The sequence below is a fragment of the Chiloscyllium punctatum genome, chromosome 23 (genome assembly GCF_047496795.1).
Source record: "Chiloscyllium punctatum isolate Juve2018m chromosome 23, sChiPun1.3, whole genome shotgun sequence".
NCBI classification, from domain to species: domain Eukaryota; kingdom Metazoa; phylum Chordata; class Chondrichthyes; order Orectolobiformes; family Hemiscylliidae; genus Chiloscyllium; species Chiloscyllium punctatum.
Genome location: NC_092761.1, coordinates 62928135 through 62943792, shown reverse-complemented (window position 1 = coordinate 62943792; position 15658 = coordinate 62928135). Strand labels below are relative to the sequence as shown.

Sequence of the window (15658 nt, the reverse complement as noted above, 5' to 3'; positions counted from 1 at the left end):
CAATATGTACAGGGCAATATAAGTGATAAACATTGAAATTACTAAGCTCACCATTAATGGGTTTCCACAGAACCCTCAATATGAGTTTCAGATACTAGTTAACCTAAAGCTTCAGACTATCCTTCAAGAGTCATTGAACATAATCAGGAGCTGAGTGCAAGTACCTACTTTAAAAACGTGATTGTTGTAAAATCGATCCTCCAATTTTGCTGCCCAGTCTGCAGGGTCTATACCAGTGGCTGAAGTGAATGAAGAGAGATGGGAGGAGGGAGGATTAAGAAAGAAAAAGTTTAAATGAAGAACATGGGAATGGTTACAATAAAGTGAATTAATTTCAAAGTTGGGGAGCAAATTTAACTCATGAAGAACTGTTATCATTTATGGTTCTTAAGAAAGGCTCAATTTTCATAAGCCTAGATATGCTCATTTACATTCCAACATCAACGCAAACTGAATAGTTGTGCTTGCTGTTAAGACTGATGTTTTGTTTAAATTTCACAAGTGTGCACATGTGGAATGCTCTTACATTGCAGCTCCTAAATTATCCTTATGGATTTGGGAGTATCATGATTGTCCTACTGGACTAGTAACCAAAGACCATATTGGAAACCAGAGTTCAATATACCACCATAGCAATCAGGTAAATTAATTTCAATGAATTAAATAAATCTGAAGCACAAAAATGTTGTCAAAAATATTATCAGAAATTGTGACCATGAAATGACTGGATTGTTCATTAATCATGATGGGTTGACAAATGTCATTTAGCGAAGGTTATCTGCCAAACCTTACACTGGTCTGGTTAATACTGTTATGATCCCTGTACACACCAATAACTTTGAAGAAGATATTTGAGGTTAGAGTGATTGAACAATTCATACAAGAATACAGCTTTAAAACTCTTACTGTTACAAACAAACTAAAAGCACATTGACTAACCATGTGTTAGTAGACAATTTATATTTTAAACTTTCAAAAAGGTTCCCCCATGCAACTTTTAACATCTCCAGCAGTACCCTGTCCTGGTTATAGTTCTGCAGTGCCCTAAGTGGACACTTTATTCTCCTGGAGCCAGTTCAAAACTACTTTTCACTTATGATGGCCTGCTGCCTTTCTCCTTTCCCAGCCGGCTGACTTATAATTCCAGAACTGACTTTAACTGTGAGGCTTACATGAGAAGATTCCTTCACTCTAGTCCAAATTATGTGAATTGTTCAGCCTTCTTTAATCCTCACAAATATTCTCTTTAATCTCAGTATGAGATTCCACCCACATTCTGCATGGATAACAATTGGGTCAACATTTTCTCTGCTTCAGGTACAGGATTAACGAACTCTATCTCCTGCTCTTGTTCTCTCACTCACACAGATGACTGCAGACTGACTTGCATCCCTGATTTTCAGGAATATTTTATATGACTCCACTAATACAATATCGACAATCCCCAATTTACAAACATTTGAGCACTCATATTTATGAAAATGATCCCATATTCATAATAACTTAAACTATCTGAAATGCAAACATATGAGCACACAGCAAATGGCTATTCTATATTAGACTGTATTGTGCTCCAACTTGCATGCAGATCAACATGCAAAAGTATTCAGGACTGGAATCCATTCCTAGTCTGGGGACCACCTGCAGCTTGCTATAGACTCTTTCCAAAGCCCATCTTTATGGCAGGTTGAATCACTTGAACATGTATGGAGGCAAAAATTCTAATTAACTAGATCTCTAACTCAATTCTGTCTTGAACTTACAAAAGCAGTTCACTATATAAGCATGTATAAATCCTGACATTCTCAATACCTTCTGTGAGTTTTCAACCACAGCTGTTCTTATCATTACTACAGGTATGAACATTTCTTCCCTGTAAGAAAACCAGGACCTACCATTTAACCTTTAAAACCTAAGGCTTGTTGTCTGGCAGAATTCATAGCAGGTCATGTCACCCCTTCAATCCTTAATTAGTCATAAATTATGGAGACAGTCTCAAAACATGATACTCTTCTAAACTTTGTATTTGTAACAAAATGTGATTCCAGCAAAGTGATTGACTTTTAACTGTCCTCTGAAATGGCCAGCAAGTCACTACAATTGTCTCAAGTTGGGGACCAAGGTTTCAGGCTTAACTTCATTATAAACGGCACTGTTGAGAAAAATATGCCATTACCATTAGGGATTTCTAATATCTCTGTTTGGAACATAGTTTCCCATCAAACTCTGAAGAATAAATAGGACTTTCTCTTTCTCTGAACTTCAGTCATTATTCAAACCTTGCTGTATTTTCGTTCCACTTGCCAAACTGAAGTTGGTTTGCTTTTCCTGTCTCACACTCCCTTAGAACTTGCTCATACCACAGTGCCAGCTCTCTGTGAGATCACTTCCACTATCATCTCCTGGAATATGTATAACCAGATTGCTAATACTACCCATGAATGAATAATTACCACAATTACCATTGCTATGCTGCACATTGTGCAAGTTACATATGAGGTTGATCACTGAAGTTCTACTTAAATCTTCAAACTATTTTAAATTATATAATGTTCTAAAATTAGGACCATACCACCCTTTTTACCAACCTTACATATTTTACTTCTCAACTTTCATATGATAAGATATGTTCACTGATAAAGTTTCACAATGAAAAGAGCTGTTACCCTTGAGGTTTGATCTAAACTAAAAATAGAAATCTGACTTCCATTTCTCTACAACTTCATACTGTGGTTAGATGAATTGATTCCATCTATTGTCATGGGACCAGATAGATAGTTGCCACATGACACATTCAAAATCTGTGCCATGTGTATCAAGTTGAAAAACAGGCAGAAGATACTGGATGTTTTAAACAATAATGAACTCATTGTCCTTTTCCCGCCAGGTATCAGGGCATCTAAAATGACATAGGTAATATCTTATTCATTAGCTTGGTATTTATACACTTGAGTTTTGTTGCAAAATAATTCATATGGTCAACTTCAATACTCGCATATAGAAAAAAGTGTGCTGGAGAGGTGTAAGTAACTATTTATCTCTTGTTTAATTACATTAATATTGGAACTGTAAATAGTTATCAAGCAGCAATACAAGAATTCTTCCATTTTAAAGGTAACATGACTGCTTGTACACAGTGACTGGCTGCTCCAATTAGCCTTTCTCAATGCAATTCATATATTCATGTGGCTACAAAAGTAAGCTCCTCTTCTCTTCATAATAAAGAACAAAGAAAATTTACAGTCCAGGAACAGGCCCTTCGGCCCTCCAAGCCTGAGCCGATCAAAATTCACTGTCTAAACCCGTTGCCCAATTCTTAGGCATTTGTATCCCTCTGCTCCCCACCTACTCATGCATCTATCCAGGCGCATCTTAAATGAATCTACCGTGCCTGCTTCTACTACCTCTGCTGGCAACATGTTCCAGGCACCTACCACCTTCTGTGTAAAGTACTTGCCGCGTGTATCCCCTTAAACTTTTCACCTCTCACCTTGAAAGCAGGACCTCTCGTTATTGAATACTTCACCCTGGGAAAAAGCTTATCTCTATCTACCCTGTCTATACCCTTCATGATTTTGTAGACCTCAATCAAGTTCCCCCTCAATCTCCTTTTTTCTCATGAAAACAATCCCAACCTACTCAGCCTCTCTTCATAGCTAGCACCTTCCATACCAGGCAACATCCTCGTAAACCTTCTCTGCACCCTCTCCAAAGCGTTCAAGTCTTTTTGATTCTATAATGTACAATCCAAGATCTGGAGTCAAACCCCACCTGCCCTAGACATACGTAAGTCACAGTATATCTGAGCAGGTGGATTAAAAGTATCTAGAAGAAGGGCATTCAGCTACGACTAATCTCTCAGTCAATGCATTCCCAATAACACATTTCCAGCCAGAATCTTTTGCCAACTTTTTTAAACATATGTCCTCCGTTTATCCACCTTACTGTCACTGCAAACATCTTTTCTTCATCTGCTGTATTAAAACCCTTCATGATTTTGACATCTCTGTTCAATCTTCCCTGTAGGCTACTCTGTAAGGAGAACCTCCAATCTCACCATACAACTGAAGTTCTTCACTTCTGGTATAATTTCTCATTCCATCATCACCAAGGTTACATTGTCTTACCATTTGCAATAATCCCTTCCTATTGTGAAGTTGTGCACTATACAAGAATAAGGTTCTTTAGTGTGTGCACCTTGGTTCAGTCATGCCCCAGACACTAAGAATGTCAACATAACATAATTTTGGCCATATGTCTATATGAACACAAATTTCAGTACTAGTTGTCGGATCAGCTTGTACACTGGCCAATCCTACTTACAACAGTAACTTGTCTTAACATAGCACATTTAATGTTAAAAATCTCCTAAATAAATGCACAGAAGCATAATCAGACAAATAAAATAAATCAAAAATTAATAAGTTGACATTAATGGGTGATTAAAAGTTTGATCATTGAGGTAGATTTTCAGTGAAGCTTAAATGAGAGAGATGGAGAAATGGGAGAGATTGTAATTCCAGAGCCTGGCATTAAAACGTCAGAAGGAACAGTCACTAATGGCATGGCAAAGGAAGTGGGGAATGTACAAGAGGTGAGTGTTGGACAATGCAGAGACCTCAGAGGGTTGCAGTGCTCGAGGAGCTTACAGAGAGCTAGAGGAGAGAGCTCATGAAGGATTTTGAATACTAGGATGAAAACTTTAAATTGAAGAGCTTGGGAAATTGCAAGCTATTGTCGGACAGTCAGGAAAGTACAGAGGTCAAGATATCAAAATGATTGCAGTTACCTTCCCTCTTCTCCAGCAAATCCTCAAAATATATGGCAGCGAATTCTATGATGTCCTTTGGCTGATGCCTCAGCACCTCTCTGGACAGGCCCTCCAACAAATTCCCAAAACCACGGGGAATCCGCAGCGTGGTGTTGGAAAATGGCACTGACATATTGATATTACCTGCTAAAATAAGATGTAATATCCCACACTCTGCTAATGTGGGATCTTTTGTCCTTTCTTTACCTGAAAGTAGCCTCTGTCCTTTGTTCCAGTCACATTGATCTCTGCGTTTAGATTTGGTTCAACCCTGTTATTCCGTTTTATCCTTTCAATCCCACTTAGATCTCAAATCCACTTTCCCCTCTCATTACCAGTTGCTATCCCAGTCCTTCTCCCAATCCCAGTCCCTCTCCCACTTTCACAGTCTCACAACCTCAGTCTCAGATCCTACTTCTCTTCTGGTTTAATTTCAGTGTTTGTTTGATTCGGTTCAATCACAGATCGATTCTGATCTTGGTTTGATCTATTTCCAGATTTGATCTTGAATTAGTGTCTGTGGGCCTGTTTGATGTAGGTTCTAGTTTGTTCCTGATGTGTTCCTAACCCTGTGTGATCCTGGTGCTGCTTTAATCCTGATTTGCTACCAGTACCTGTTCACTGCTGGTCCTAGTGTGGAAATGCTGTGCTTTTGATACTGGTACCTGTTTAATCCTACTGTGACCCTGCCATGGTCCTGGTTTGAAACGGTTGGATAACAGTGTTGATTTAATCCAGATGGTGCTCCTGGTTTAATCCAGGTGTGATTTAGGTCTTAATTTGTGAACTTGCTCCTGGTATAACCTTGATGTGTGACCCTAATACACACTTAACCCTGGTCTGATCCCAATGCTGCTTTAATCCCTTTGTGGTTTAATTCTGGTGACGACCTGATCTCGGTCCCGTTTTAATCCAGATCTGATCCGGTTCGATCCCGGTGATCCACAAGGTTTCGTTTTAATCCTGGTTCCCGGTTCGATCCCAGAGAGAGCCCACGGTGATCCCCCGTGATCGTCGGTGCTCGCTCCCGGAATCTGCTGTGATCCCGGTGATTCTGGTGATCCCTGTGATCCTGGTGATCCCGATGATCCCGGTGATCCCTGTGTTCCCGTTGCTCCGGGAGATTGTGTTTACTCGTTGCCTAGAGACTAAAGTACGGAGAGTGAACCGGAAGAAACGCGAAGTCAAAATCATCCCTCACTGAGACCAACCTCAGTCTCCATGGTAGCAATGACACCAAACACCAAACAGACCCTTCATACACTGGGTTAGTGGTGCTGGAAGAGCACAGCAGTTCAGGCAGCATCCAACGAGCAGCGAAATCGACGTTTCGGGCAAAAGCCCTTCATCAGGAATAAAGGCAGTGAGCCTGAAGCATGGAGAGATAAGCTAGAGGAGATCCTTCATACAGTCCAGTGTATCTGTGCCATCCCTGATGCCCACAGAAAGATTGTTTCCACAATGGATTACACTTTGATAGTTCACCAGGGGCTCAGTTAAATATTCACCGAACAAAACTTTCCAGCCCCAGCCTTCACCATCGACAGACAGTGTGATGGATATATCAAAGCTCTAGTAAAAGAAAGGTTAGCTTTTCAGGGAGTTGTTTCATAGAGCAATCTTGATGCCGGTTGGCAACAAGCTCATTCCAATTCTCACAATCATTCTTAATAATAAATGGTTTGCTCTCATTTTGAGTTCAGCTGCAAAAAAAAAGCAAAATGTCAATGTAAATAAGAACGATACACCGTGTGGAAGTGATTAAGTGAACTCAATAAGTCTGTCAAACCCCACTGTGAATGGAATAGAATTTCATTATTTTAGTTGAGTCACAGAGCCATAGAGTCATAGTGTTGTACAGTACAGAAACAGACCCTTCAGTCCAATTTGTCCATGACGACCAGATACCCTAACCTAATCTTGTCCCATTTGCCAGCACTTGGCCGGTATCCCTCTAAACTCTTCCTATTTATATACCCATTCAGATGTCTTTTAAATGCCGCAATTGTACCAGTCTCCACCACACCATAGACGTGCCACCCTTTGCTTGAAATAGTTGCCCTTTAGGTCCTTTTTGAATCTTTCCCCTCTCACCTTAAATCTATGACCTCTAATTCTGGACTCCCCCATCCCAGAGAAAAGACCTTGTCTATTTATCCTATCCATGCCTGTCATGATTTTATAGGTCTCTGTAAGGTCACTCCTCAGCCTCCGATGCTCCAGGGATACAGCCCCAGCCTATTCAGCCTCTCCTTATAGCTCAAATCTTCCAACTCTGGCAGCATCCTTATCAATCTTTTCTGAACATTTTCAAGTTTCACAACATGCTTCTGATAGGAAGGCGATCAGAATTGCATACAATATTCAAAAAGTGACCTAAACAATGTCCTGTACAGCCGCAACATGACCTCCCAACTTCTATACTTAATGCTCTGACCAATAAAGGAAAGCATACCAAATACCTTCTTAGCTATCCTATCTACCTGCGACTTTACTTTCTAGGAACTATAAACCTAGACTCCAAGATCTCTTTGATCAGCAACACTCCCCAGGACCTTACCATTAAGTGTATAAGTCCTACTTGGATTTGCCTTTCCAAAATGCAGCACTTCACATTTATCGAAATTAAACTCCATCTGCCGTTCCTTAGCCCATTGGCCCATTTGATCAATATCCCGTTGTACTCTGAGGTAGCCTTTTTCGCTGTCCAATACACCTCCAATTTTTAACTATGCCTCCTATATTTACATCCAAGTCATTTATATAAATGTCAAAAAGCAGTGGGTCCACCACGTGACACCAGCCTCCAGTCTGAAATGCAGGCCTCCACCACCACTCTCTGTCTTCTCCCTTCAAGCCCGTTCTGTATCAAAATGGCTAGCTCTCCTTGTATTTCATGAGATCTAACTTTGCTAACAAGTCTACCATGCAGACCCATGTTGAACGCCTTATTTAAGTCCATATAGATCATGACCACCGCTCTGCCCTCATCAATCCGATTTGCTACTTTTTCAAAAAAACTCAACCAAGTTAGTGAGTGAGACATGATTTCCTACACACAAAGTCAAGTTGATTAGCCTTAATCGGTCCTTGTTTTTCCTAGTACATGTAAATTCTGTCCCTCAGGATTCCCTCCAACAACTTACCCACCACCGATGTCAGGCTCACTAGTCTATAGTTCCCTGGCTTTCCCTACCACCTTTCTTAAAAGTAGCACTATGTTAGCCAACTTTCAGTCTTCCAGCACCACACCTGTGACTGTCTGGGATACGAATATCTCAGCAAAGGGCCCAGCAATTGTTTCCCTAGCTGTCCACAGAGGTTGAGGGTACAGGTGATCAGCTCCTGGGGATTTATTTACCGTTATGCGCTTTAAAACATCCAGCCCCTCCTCCTCAGTAATGTGAGCATTTTTCAAGATGTCACCATCAATTTCCCCACATTCTATAGCTTCCATGTCTTTCTCCACAGTAAACGCTGATGCAAAATGCATGTTTACTATCTCCCCCCATCTCCTGCAGTTCCACACATAGTCTGCCTTGCTAATTTTTGAGGGATCCTATTCTTCCCGATCTACCCTTTTATTCCTAATGCATTTATAGAATTCTTTTGGAATTTCCTTGACCCTAGTTGCCAAAGCTCTCTCATGTTCCCTTTTTGCCCTCCTGTTTTCCCTCTTAAGTATACTCCTAATGTCTTTTTTTGAAGGATTCACTCGATCCATCCTGTCTATACCTGACATATATTTCCTTCTTTTTCTGAACCAAAATCTCAATTTCTCTAGTCATCCAGCATTTCTTACACCTACCAGCCTTTCCTTTCACACAAACAGGAATACGTTGCCTCTGAACTCTCATTATCTCATTTTTGAAGGCTTTCCATTTTCCAATCATCACTTTGCCTGCAAATATCTGCCCCAATCAGCTTTTGAAAGCTCTTGCCTAATAGAGTCATAGAGATGTACAGCATGGAAACAGACCCTTCGGTCCAACCCGTCCATGCCGACCAGCTATCCCAACCCAATCTAGTCCCATTTGCCAGCACCCGGCCCATATACCTCCAAACCCTTCCTATTCATATACCCACCCAAATGCCTCTTAAATGTTGCAATTGTACCAGCCTCCATCACTTCCTCTGGCAGCTCATTCCATATACGTACCACCCTCTGCATGAAAAAGTTGCCCCTTAGGTCGCTTTTATATCTTTCCCCTCTTGCCCTAAACCTATGCCCTCTAGTTCTGGACTCCCCCACCCCCGGGAAAAGACTTTGTCTATTTATCTTATCCATACCCCCTCATAATTTTGTAAACCTCTATAAGGTCACCCCTCAGCCTTCGACTCTCCAGGGAAAACAGCCTCAGCCTCAGCAGCCTCTCCCTGTATTTCAAATCGTCCAACCCTGGCAACAACCTTGTAAATCTTTTCTGAACTCTTTCAAGTTTCACAACATTTTTCCGATTGGAAAGAGACCAGAATTGCATGCAATATTCCACAGTGGCCTAACCAATATCCTGTACAGCCGCAACATGACCTCCCAACTCCTGTACTCAATACTCTGACCAATAAAGGAATGCATACCAAATATCTTCTTCACTATCCTATTTACCTGCGACTCCACTTTCAGGGTCTCTTTGTTCAGCAACACTCCCTAGGACCTTACCATTAAGTGTATAAGTCCTGCTAAGATTTGCTTTCCCAAAATGCAGCACCTCGCATTTATCTGAATTAAACTCCATCTGCCACCTCTCAGCCCATTGGCCCATATGATCAAGATCCTGTTGTAATCTGAGGTAACCTTCTTTGCTGTCCATTACACCTCCAATTTTGGTGTGTTCTGCAAACTTACTAATTATACCTCTTATGCTCACATCCAAATCATTTATATGAATGACGAAAAGTAGAGGACCCATTCTGAAAAACAACCCTCCACCACCAGCCTCTGTCTTCTCCCTTTGAGCCAGTTCTGTATCCAAATGGCTAGTTCTCTCTGAATTTTGTGAGATCTAACCTTGCTAACCAGTCTCCCATGGGGAACCTTGTCGAACGCCTTACTGAAGTCCATATAAATCACATCTACCGTTCTGCCCTCATCAATTCCCTTTGTTACTTCTTCAAACATCACAATCAAGTTTATGAGACATGATTTCCCATGTACAAAGCCATGTTGACTATCCCTAATCAGTCCTTGCCTTTCCAAATACATGTACATCCTGTCCCTCAGGATTCCCTCCAACAACTTGCCCACCACCGACATCAGGATCACTGATCTATAGTTTCCTGGCTTGTCCTTACCACCTTTCTTAAACAGTGGCACAACGTTAGCCAACCTCCAATTTTCCAGCACCTCACCTGTGAGTATTGATGATACAAATATCTCAGCAAGAGGCCCAGCAATCACTTTCTTCACTTCCCACAGAGTTCTCAGGTACACCTGATCAGGTCCTGGGGATTTCTCCCCCTTTATACGTTTGAGGATATCCAGCACTTCCTCCTCTGTAATATGGTCATTTTCAAGATGTCACCACCTATTTCTCCACATTTGGTATCTTCCATGTCCTTTTCCACAGTAAATACTGATGCAAAATACACATTTAGTATCTCCCCCATTTTCTGCGGCTCCACACAAAGGCAGGTTTGCTGACCTTTGAGGGGCCCTATTCTCTCCCTAGTTACCTTTTTGTCCTTATACTGTCAAGATTGGCATTTCTCCAATGTAGAACTTCAACTTTTAGATCTGGACCATCCTTTTCTATCACTATTTTAAAACTAATAGAATTATGGTCACTGGCCCCAAAGTGCTCCCTCAGTGACACCTCAGTCACCTGCCCTGCCTTATTTCCTAAGAGTAGGTCAAGTTTTGCACCTTCTCTAGTTGGCACATCCACATACTGAATCAGAACATTTTCTTGTACATACTTAACAAATTCCTGCCCATCTAAACCCTTAACATGATGGCAGTCCCAGTCTATGTTTGGAAAGTTAAAATTCCTTACCATAACCACCCTATTATTCTTATAGATAACAGAGATTTCCTTACAAATTCATTTCTCAATTTCCCTCTGACTGTTCAGGGGTTTGTAATGTAATCCCAATGAGGGGTCATCCCTTTTTTATTTCTCAAATCCACCCAAATAACTCCCCTTTCTCTATTCCCAGGAATGTCCTCTCTAAGTACAGCCATAATACTATCCCCTTCCTCTCTTGCACCCCCCCCCCCCCCCCCCCCACCCCCCACCTTTCTATTCTTCCTATAGCATTTGTATTCTGGAACAGTATTCCAGCCCATCCCTGAGCCATGTCTCTGTAATTACTATGATATCCCATTCCCATGTTCTTAACCATGCCCTTAGTTCATCTGCCTTCCCTGTTAGACCTCTTGCATTGAAATAAATGCAGTTTAATTTATCAGTCATACCTTGTTCTCTACTTTGTTCCTGCCTGCCCTGACCATTTGACTTCTGTACTGTACCTACTGTACCAGTCTCAGTTAGACCTCTTTCCTCACTACTACCCTGGGTCCCACTCTCCCACCTTACAAGTTTAAATCCTCCCGAGCAGCTCTAGCAAATCTCCCTGCCAGTATATTAGTCCCCTTCTAATTCAGGTACAATCCGTCCTTCTTGTATGGGTCTCTTCTATCCCAGTAGAGGTTCCAACGATCCAAAAATGTTAACTCTTCTCCTCTGCACCCTGTCCTTAGCCATACATTCATCTGCTCTATCCTCCTATTCCTACCCTCACTAGCTTGTAGCACCGGGAGTAAGCTAGCTATTACTACCCATGAGGACCTCCTTTTTAAATTCCCGCCTAGCTTTCTATATTCACCCTTCAGAATCTCATCCTTTTTCCTTCCTATATTGTTAGTTCCAAGGTGAATAATGTTAGTCCCCTTGAGAACATTCTTTACCCTCTGAAAGAAGTCCTTGATCCTAGCACCTGAAGGCAACACACTATTCTGATTTCTTGCTTCCGGCCGCAAACACATCTGTCTGTTACTCTGACTAGAGAGTCCCCTGTCACAATCAATCACTCGGAAACTGACATACCCCTCAATATGTTAGAGCCATTCTTGGTACCAGAAACTTGGCTGTTCTGTTACATTCCCCTCAGAGTTCATCACACTACATTTTCCAAAACAGCATACTTGTTTGAGATGGGATAGACACAGGAGACTCCTGTATGACCTGCCTCCCTCTCCTATCTTTGCTGGTGGTAACCCATCTACCTGACTATATCTGAGGCTTTTCTCCCTTCCTTTTACTGTCATCCATCACACGCCCTAGCTCCTGTAAGTTTCTTATTGCCTGTAACTACTACTCCAACCAATCCATGCAATCTGACAGGATTCACAACCAGGCACACTTCCTGCAGACATAATCATCAGTAACATGGTAACTCTCCGTACTCTCCCACATCTGACAGGAAGAGCATATCACTCCACTAAAGGACATCTTTGCTCCTTAACAATCTGCAGACCCAGAAAATAGCCCAGTTTTACAGTACTAAAAACACTGCTCCAAGCTAAAGTGGTGCTTACGTTTTATGTTTTTAAAATTTAATCAAGAGACAGATCTCAATAAAACATATAATCAGGAAAGAACCCACTCTACTCACTATTGTCAATTAATTAGATTAGATTAGATTACTTACAGTGTGGAAACAGGCCCTTCGGCCCAACAAGTCCACACCGCCCCGCTGAAGCGCAACCCACCCATACCCCTACATCTACCCCTTACCTAACACTACGGGCAATTTAGCATGGCCAATCCACCTGACCTGCACATCTTTGGACTGTGGGAGGAAACCGGAGCACCCGGAGGAAACCCACGCAGACACGAGGAGAACACTCAGAATTATTTGATATGTGGTTAATGCATGAGGACAAAAGACCAAATAATAGTACATTGCAACTAGGGTGCTGGCCCAGCCAGTGATATCCACATTCCACGACTGAATTTAAAACAAATCAAAATTGCACATTACTACCTATATGTGCTGCCCTCACAGGTGAATCACAGAAGCCCTACAGTGCAAAAAGATGCAATTTGGCCCATTATGCCTGTCCCAGTTCTTCAAATAAAGGTCAGTACTTCATGTCACTCTCCTGCTTTTTCTCCATACTCTTGCACTCAATTTCTATCCAAATAATCACCCTCTTGAATGTTTCAGTTTTACTTGCCTCCACCACCTCTCCCAGCAGGGGATTCCATACACTAACTACTCCTTGAGTGAATAAGTTTTTTTTCCTCATTTCGATCTTGCTTCTTTTATAAATCACTTTAAATCTGTACCTTTTCATTCTTGTTCCTTCAACAAGTGGAAACAGTTTCTCTGTGTCTACTCTATCCAGTGAAGAGAAGACATTGAGCTTTCTATTGTTCAAGATGTTTACTACTTGGTACAGCAGTGATCCAAGCTATTTGTCCAACTAAGTTTGAACATTTTCCAAATTATGTTACTTCATGACAAACACTTCTTTATTAACAAATGAGTAATGAATGAACACTATGGAACAGCCTTATTCCCCACTTTATGGCATGGAAGATCATTTATGAAGCAGCTGAAAATGGTGTGATCAGTGAGTGCAATTCCTTATAAAGATTCACTCAGCAGATATGGGTTTGGCCCTCAAGGCTAGCATTGATTGCCCAACCTTAATTGTCCTTCAGAACATTCTACCACTGCTGTAGTCTGTATGACCTCCACAACACATTCAGTCAAGGTGTTTGAAGATGTAGCTTCAGTTATAATGAAGGAAAGGCAAGACATTTCCAAGTTAGAATGGTGTGAGGCTTGAGGGCAATATCTTAGAATCCCTACAGTGTAGAAACAGGCCACTTGGCCCAAAAGGTTCACACTCACCCTCTGAAGGGTATTCCATCCAGAACCATTCCCCGTACCCTATCACTCTACATTTCCTGTGACTAATGTACCTAACCTACACACCCTGAACATTATGGGCAATTTAGCATGGCCAATCTGCACATGTTTGGATAGTGGGATGAAACCGGAGCACTCGGAAGAAAGCCACACAGACACTTGGAGAACGTGCAAACTTCACACCGACAGTTGGCTGGGCTGGAATCAAACCCAGGTCCCTGGCAGGTAGCCATAATAACCACTGAGCCACCATACTGTCATAAGTATAGATAGTATTCCATGTTCCACGCCTCTTGATTCCAGTGTAATAAAAGCACTATGCTACCATATCCAGATAAACTCTGGTCCCCTTTAGTAATATTAGAACAGATGTGAAGATTTGCCTCTGACAACCATTACTATCTACCTTTATGTAATATATAATTCTAGCCAATGAAAGGATTTCTGTTTAACACATCCCACGCCCCCATACTAACTCTCTTCATAACCAGTTTTGCTGGTGCTGTTTGATGTCATGCCCAGTTAAATGGTACCTTGATGCTGATGACAGCTTGTTTCCAATTCTTCAAAAGTTGAGCTTTACTTCAATGTCTGGCTAAATCCTGTTTGGGTTCTGCTGGAACCCAAATTGAGCAGGTTGTTGGATAGCACATATTATTTGAATATATTATTGATTATTCCTCCAAATATTTACTGTTAATTAGGAGGAAACTATGAGGGTGACAATTGAATAAGTTAGTATTGAGCTTATTTCTAAATAAGATAATTTCATGGCTTTTTTGGAACAGTTTTGCTAGGGAAATGGTTAGCATCAGGGTACAAATGTTCAGCATTATTATTGAAATGTTGTTACAGCCCATTGCCTTTGTCTCAACAGAACTCAATCACTGCTTATAGTTGTACAGGATAAAGCAAAACAGCTGCCCATCAGTCTCTCTGATGATGAAGACGTCAGTATCATGATTGTAACAAGATCAACCAAGGTATACCTCACAAAATATGACTTCCCTGATTGAGGCAGTTAATTTGATCCAATCAGGGAGCCCCAGCTGACAGATAAAAACAGGAGTGTCAGAGGTTCTGTTTATTCTGAGAGCTGGCTCTGAGGGAGCTGGATCAGTGTCAAGGACCCTCCACATGTAAATAAAGGGTGACTTGGTGATGAGATATTGGCCTCTGTGGAGTTATTTCAATCTTGAGGAAGCATAATGGGGTCATCCACTTGGCGGTTTTGAGCAAAGACATTTTTAACTATCTTACTCTTCACTTTTCACACACCTGCTGAGTTTCACCATTGCTGAGGACAAATATTTTTATGGTGAATTAGTTGCATATTTCTACCTCATTGCCCTTGACCGGATAAGATAGGCAACTATGCTTTTCTCTGACCTATGACTGTGGGACTGCTTAGCTTGTTTTTTAGCCAGCTATCTTTAATAATGCACTGTTATGCCAGTAGCTCATTCTAAAATACATCTGATGCTGCTCCAAATATGCCTTGCTAAATATCTAGGATTTAAGATTGATTAGAACCAGGATTCAGATTGTGGAGTGACGGTGATTACAGAGTGAAAGATATACCATACCACAAGGTTATAGGATGATGCAGTAATCCAATTTTACTGTTGATTATGAATTGTTTTCAATGTGTAGATTGGGAATTTTGGATAGCTAGATCTGCTCTTAATCTGTTCCACTATACAGAGGGGTATTGTCCCCATTGTGAAAGCAAGTCTTCACTTTTGCAGGGACTGTGCAATGGCTATTTTTAATCAATGGTGCTGAGGACAGATCGATTTTCAACAGGTAGTGTACTTCATAAAGTTAACATCATCTCGAGTAAGAAAGCACCTTCAGAGAGAAACAAAGCTCAGATCAGAGAACTAGAGTTATAAATTTGTATCCCTGTCTTCAATTTAAATTCCGTGTCAGTGGATCTACAAACTGGGAGAAAACCTAAATATGTAA

General features: G+C 41.2%; 1 protein-coding gene across 1 annotated transcript in view; it reads right to left on the bottom strand.

Annotated features, from left to right (window-relative positions):
* Nucleotides 1-5896, bottom strand: part of LOC140494117 (uncharacterized) — a 74254-nt gene extending 68358 nt beyond the window's left edge. Inside the window, exons 1-2 of the mRNA XM_072593121.1 lie at nt 4790-5896; nt 169-239 (exon numbers count right to left, since the gene is read on the bottom strand). Of these exons, the coding sequence (XP_072449222.1) occupies nt 169-239; nt 4790-4943 (225 nt within the window). The 5' untranslated portion in view covers nt 4944-5896. The remainder of the gene's footprint in view (nt 1-168; nt 240-4789) is intronic.
* Between the last annotated feature and the right edge of the window lie 9762 nt (nt 5897-15658).